At 36.1% G+C, this 5,888-nt stretch overlaps 1 protein-coding gene across 3 annotated transcripts in view; it reads right to left on the minus strand.

The window, feature by feature from the left end:
- LOC107734192 (MKL/myocardin-like protein 1) overlaps positions 1-5,888 on the minus strand; it is a 41,758-nt gene that overhangs the window by 26,641 nt on the left and 9,229 nt on the right. Inside the window, exon 1 of one of the 3 annotated variants that reach the window (XM_016546073.1) lies at positions 4,058-4,251. The exons of the other annotated variants lie outside the window; for them this stretch is intronic. Coding sequence (XP_016401559.1) covers positions 4,058-4,073 — 16 coding nt within the window. The 5' untranslated portion in view covers positions 4,074-4,251. Of the gene's footprint in view, positions 1-4,057; positions 4,252-5,888 lie in introns of those variants that run through there. 3 annotated transcript variants of the gene reach the window in all.

The raw sequence follows: 5,888 nt of genomic DNA on the forward strand, positions 1-5,888 counted from the left end.
ATTTTTGGTCATACAGATAAGAGTAATACATCTTTCAAATCTTTAAAGACTCTACGTTTATTTGTGTGCTCTCACAATAAAAACAAAACGCGCTTTTGTAAAATAATGAAAGCAAACATGCGCTTTCTGCCGTCTCGGTCTGTGAACTTGAGCGTGAAACTCCGTGTATATCTTTGTCTTACAGACATTAAAAATATATCTATAGAGAGTGAAATGTCTACTTTCAAATGAACCAATTCAAATGGGAAACAATTATTCTCAGATTATGTAATCCGTAAAAAACATGCATACAGGCGCATCCACTAGGCTACTGTGGAGATGACGAGTCAGTGTTGCCGACTTCATCCGAAATAAAGAAAGCACTTGTTTATCAGTGAATTATTAAAATGTTAATGCAGCCTCCTTACTGTTTTTCCCTGACACATTCATAATCATAGCTTCTGCGGTGCGATGTGGCAAGCTTTATGCGTGCGCTTGAGCGCTTATTATGCTTTGTAGGCAATTAAAGGCTCATTATAATGATTTAAATGGTTTAATAAACGATTAGTCGACTAATGCTTCAAATGAACGACTACTAGTCGACCAGAAAAATCCTTAGTCGAGGGCAGCCCTAGACTTTACACAACACTTTTACTGTTTTTGTTACTTCAACAGGGAATTAATGAGAATTAAAGTATTTATTCACCAAATTCTGAACACATTATCAGTTGGAAATTCCATGGAAAGAATTTACCAGGATACAAATTGGTCTGTGACCAAAGGTTCTCTATATAATCATGTGCAATCAATTTACAGCCGTTGATATGTGAATGAGTCAGTGGATGCTATCAATTCAGTCATAAAGCTGGAAATGCAAGAACAGACGAAACAAAGCAATTGATAGGAGTGGTTCCATCCATCGTGTTCCTGTGTTTATGTCCAGAAGCTCCAACATAAACAATAAAACTAAATGATATGGATTTGTAGGATCAATATCACTTAAGATAACAGCACAAGCAAAGATTTAAAAAAACATTTTCAACACTCTTGATCAAAAGTACAGTAAAATATAACATTATAAAATATTATCATTTAAAATAGTAAAATGTGAAAAGATATTTCAATTTTAAAATATGTCATAAAATATTAAATATTTTAAAAGATTAAAAATCTAAATCAAATGCAATTTACCAGCCAATTCTGAATTTTCAGCATCATTACTCCAATCTTCTGTCTGACATGATCCTTCAGAAATTATTCTAATATGCTGATTTGGTGCTCAAGAAATATTTCTTATTATTAACAATGTTGAGGACAGTATTAAGCACTGCTTATTTTCATGGAATTCATGATACATTTTTTGATAAACAGAAATCTCTAAAGAAGAGCATTTATTTGAAATAGAATCTTTTGTAATATTATAAAAAATACTTTAATTTCTGACCAATTTAATGCATCCTTGCTGAATAGAAGTATTCATTTATTTAAAAAATATTTGACTGATTTTCTCTCTCTCTATACATATATATATATACATATACCTAGCTTACAACTACTTGGATCATGTTATATTAAAGTTAATTTATTTACGTATTTGTTTGAAATCAATGGGACACATTGAGTTTGGCTGTTGGGTTTGCTATGTAGATGTGGTGCAGTGGAATAAGCAAACAGCACAGTGGATGTCTAGCTGACAAAGCATTTTTCATAGCTGAGGGACATGAGCGCATTATTGCTTCTGGCATACTGCACTTGAGCAAATCAAATAAATCAAAGCAGCTAAACTGATGTAATCTTATAAAGGCCACTTTATTATAAGGTTCTGTCTGTGCCTGCAAGTACATACTTCTGTCTTAACAACTAAGCCAGAGAATTCTAGGAAGCTTCCTTGTTCCTGGAATACCCATTCATCCTGATGTCAGCCTTGTTGTCATTTTATCATTACCACCACAATAAGCAAGATGTGTTTTCCAGGGTTATGATTCACCTGACCTGTTAGTATGCAAGACAGAGGATGCCTAGATAAACCGATAAGCTGGTGGGGGATTAAGGCCAGCTGCGGGTCGTGTCTATTTAATGCAAAGCAATGGCTCTCTTTTCCTCCCGCCATCCTGTTATGTTCAGGGCCTGTGTAAGCATGCTGGAGTTAAACTTGGCAAGCAATCCGAAAATGTTACATAACATAGAAAACCACAGAGCAACCCAGAGACAGTCAGCGCAAAACCCACGGCAGAGTAACTGCGCTCTGGAAAGCAGTAAATCATACATTTAAATCTTGACCATTTATACAGAAACATCACTGTTATCCAATATTAACTGTAGCAGTGGGACTGAAAACGACCTGAGAGCTTCGATCAATCCATCAGTTGCACTTAAAAATCAATGTTAGGATCTCATGGCGACTGGTACCGAAGCCACAAAAAGTCCACATAATTGGTCTTTTATCTAATGTCTCACGTCAAGGCACCTCCATCTGGAGGAGTGGGCTTTCGCAGATAATCAATCACCCTTTACGCTGACTTTTGCCAGGACTCTGTCAAACCTCCTTGTCCAGGATCTGATTTATAACGCAGCATCAAACATGGTATAGTACGTTTCCTTGTCTTGTTGACTCAAACATTCTGTCCCAAAGGCTCTGAGCTCCACTGCCGGACCTCAGGGAGAAAACAGCTGGTTTTAACAACAGAGATCTATCATTGACACATCCCTCCCCTTCCAGCTGGAGCAGTTCCAGGGTGGGCTCTCCACATATTTGTTTCTATAGTGTATCATTCTGGAGATTTTCACTTAAAAGTATGAAAGCGATGAAAGAGAGTAGAAGTAAGTAGTACAAGTAAGTGTGCTTTGACACTCTGGGGTTAGGGGGCGTGTCACAGGTGAATGAATTATTTTTAGGTTATATAGGGCCTATTACATTCTTTCGTTTTTTTTCCGATCTGGGTCACGTCCTGTTGGCATTCCCCTTCTCTCACCGATACTTTCCTGTCTATGCTCAACAGTGCTGTTATGGCCAAAACGAAGGCTAATAAAGCTAATAAAAATTAATAAAGCTAATAAAGATTAATAACTAAATTATATTAATAATTAAGTTAAAGGGGTCATATGATGCGATTTCAAGTTTTCCTTTCTCTTTGGAGTGTTACAAGCTGATTGTGCATAGATAAAGATCCCTGAAGTTGCCATTTTTTTAAATAATTTTCAATTATTTCATTTTTAGTTATTCATCTCTCCTTAATAATAAAATATAACTAAAAAAATAATAACTAATAAATACTGCTTTTGTTAATTGAAATAAAGCTGAAAAATACATATAAAAAACAAAAACAAAGAAAACACTTAATTAAAAAAAAGAAATGCTGCCTTGCCAACTAACTGAAATAAAATAAGCTGAATTATTAAAATTTAAAAATAAATTAAAGATTAAAAAAGAAAAAATTAAAAAAGAAACTAACAAAAATGACAAAAGTACATAACACTATTAAAATGTAATTAAATTAAACTAAATGAAAACACTAATAAATAGCATAATAATGTGTGTGTGTGTGTGTGTATACATACACACACATATAAAAAGATGGATGGATGGATGGATAGTATATATGCCCCCCTCAAAAAACAACATATACATACAAAATACATAAAATAAAAAAACTGATAAAGTTGTTAATAAAAAAAATAAAGTTGTCAAGATCATGGATCAAGTTAAAATTAAATGTATAACGAATATTCTTGGGGAATAATTAATCAGCCACATTCCACAACTGTTTGATTACTCCAGTATTTATCTGCAAACCTAAGCCCAGTTATTTTCCATACACTCAAAAATGTTTATCATTTTTAATTGCTAGAAACCTCAACAGTCAACTGCTTGAGCTCAGGATAAAGTAAATGTTGTGGTTTAGTGAGACCTCAGTTCAAACAGCAATAAATCCTGTGCAGGACTTCACAAGCAGCAGGCTTAGCTATGAAAGTTGTTAAACCTCAACCACGGTTACCACACCTCAACATGACTTCATTCACATCAGCAATCATCTAACATTAAAAAAAATAAATAAATCCAAACGTGCAAGTACTGTACCTGAATGTATGGCCATATCCTTCCAGTGCAGAAGGCTATGGATACAATCACGGCCACTCTTTATTAATCCATTTCAAGACCGGAAAACACAACAAGCTGTGAATGAAGCTGAATGATTGGCTGTTCTGCTGAGAGATCCAAGAACGGCAGGGTGTGTCTGTGTGCCCCTCACCTTCCTCCGCTCAGCGCCGGCGTGTGTGTGCACGTCCTACAGATGTGGGTGTGTTAGCACAAGTGTTTGTCTGTGTGAGACAGTTTTTTCCTTATTACTGCTTAAGTGCTGCTTTCAGGCTCCGCCTTCAGCTGTGTTGTTGAGCAACTCCTAGTTTTCCTGCTCCTTGAAGGCATTTTTTTCATTCCAGGAGAGAGGGGAGGAGAGATTAGGAACTTTGTGTCCTGATTTGAGGTCACTCGTTTACTATAGAAGTAAACGTGTGTGAGCTACAAGCCAGAAACTGAAGCCATAACACATTCCAGATCACCTTTAGCCCTCTGTCATTCTCTGGACCGCCTGCTTTCTTATTGGCAGGATTTCTGCTCTGTACACAAAGTTATGCAATCAAGTGTTTAGGACGGCGGCTACCCAACACACATCCTTCCTCAGGCCTCTGTTCCCTCGTCCAAACTTCTTCACTTCAAACAGGTCTTAGAGATCACTTAAGCTGCACATTGCTCATTTTGACAACTGCTGCTTGAATTTCCAAGACTATCATGTAGAAAAACTACCTCCAAAAAAGTTATTTGTTGATTCATTGTCTAGCTTTATGTGGCTTGCTAGAATATAAATTCTTGGCCAAAAATGAAATTTTTGCACAAACTGTGCTAAAACTGACAAAATAATTATAATAATAAAATCTGTATGAAACTTTTTTTCTAGTTAAAATTCGTTTTATCAATTCATAATTCTACTGCAATTCTGCATCCCATTTTCTATCTAAAGGCATTTTAAATTAAATTCTCAATATAACATTTTACAATAACATCTAGGTCCCAAATAGTTTTTTTTTTTTTTTTAAAGAATGTTATTTTTTTGGAAATGCAAAGAAATGCAAATTTGTATTCACGTTAGAATTTTGACCACAATATTTCTCTATAGACAGCAAGTTTGTTGCGCACAGACTACACTGTAAAAAACCAAGGCAACCAGCTTCAGGACATTTTTGAGTTTTCTCAACTTGTATTCAGCTTATACAACAAAAAGTTGAGAAAACTCAAAAGATTTCCTACAAAAACAATTTGAGAAAACTCAAAAATCTCCTAAGGCTGGTTGCCTTAAACTTTTAAAGGTACCATAGAATGCAAAAACCACTTTTATAAGGTGGTTGAACACAGTTGTGTGGCCGCAGTGTGTGAAAACAACCAGCCTACAATGGTAAAAATCAACCCACTCATTCTTTTATAATCCCAATAAATCATAACAGTCTCTCAAACCAGCGGTTCCAAATTTCTCACTACTATGACGTCATACTCGGGAAAGTCCCGCCCATTTGTGACAATCTTTGCCCTATTAGCATAGACACAGCCCTGAGTGAGAAGCAGCAGTCCGCCATTACGGTTTTCTTGCTCTAGCTGCTGGAGATACAATGTCAGCGCCAAAGAGCCATTACAAGTTTCGTGTGTTGGGATGCACCAACGAACATAGGAGTCTCCATAGGCCGCAGAGGACACGGTGGTTAAATTTCATTTTCGAAGGAAATGTCCCGGAAAAAATGGAAAAGTCCTATTTGTTTGTGCTAATCATTTTACGCCGGACTGCCTCACAAATGAGGGTCAGTTCAGTGCTGGAGTTGTGCAAAGATTGCTTCTGAAAGAGGGATCGATACCAACGCTT

This window comes from Sinocyclocheilus rhinocerous, unplaced genomic scaffold (genome assembly GCF_001515625.1).
Source record: "Sinocyclocheilus rhinocerous isolate Xijiao unplaced genomic scaffold, SAMN03320098_v1.1 scaffold820, whole genome shotgun sequence".
Classification (NCBI taxonomy): Eukaryota; Metazoa; Chordata; class Actinopteri; order Cypriniformes; family Cyprinidae; genus Sinocyclocheilus; species Sinocyclocheilus rhinocerous.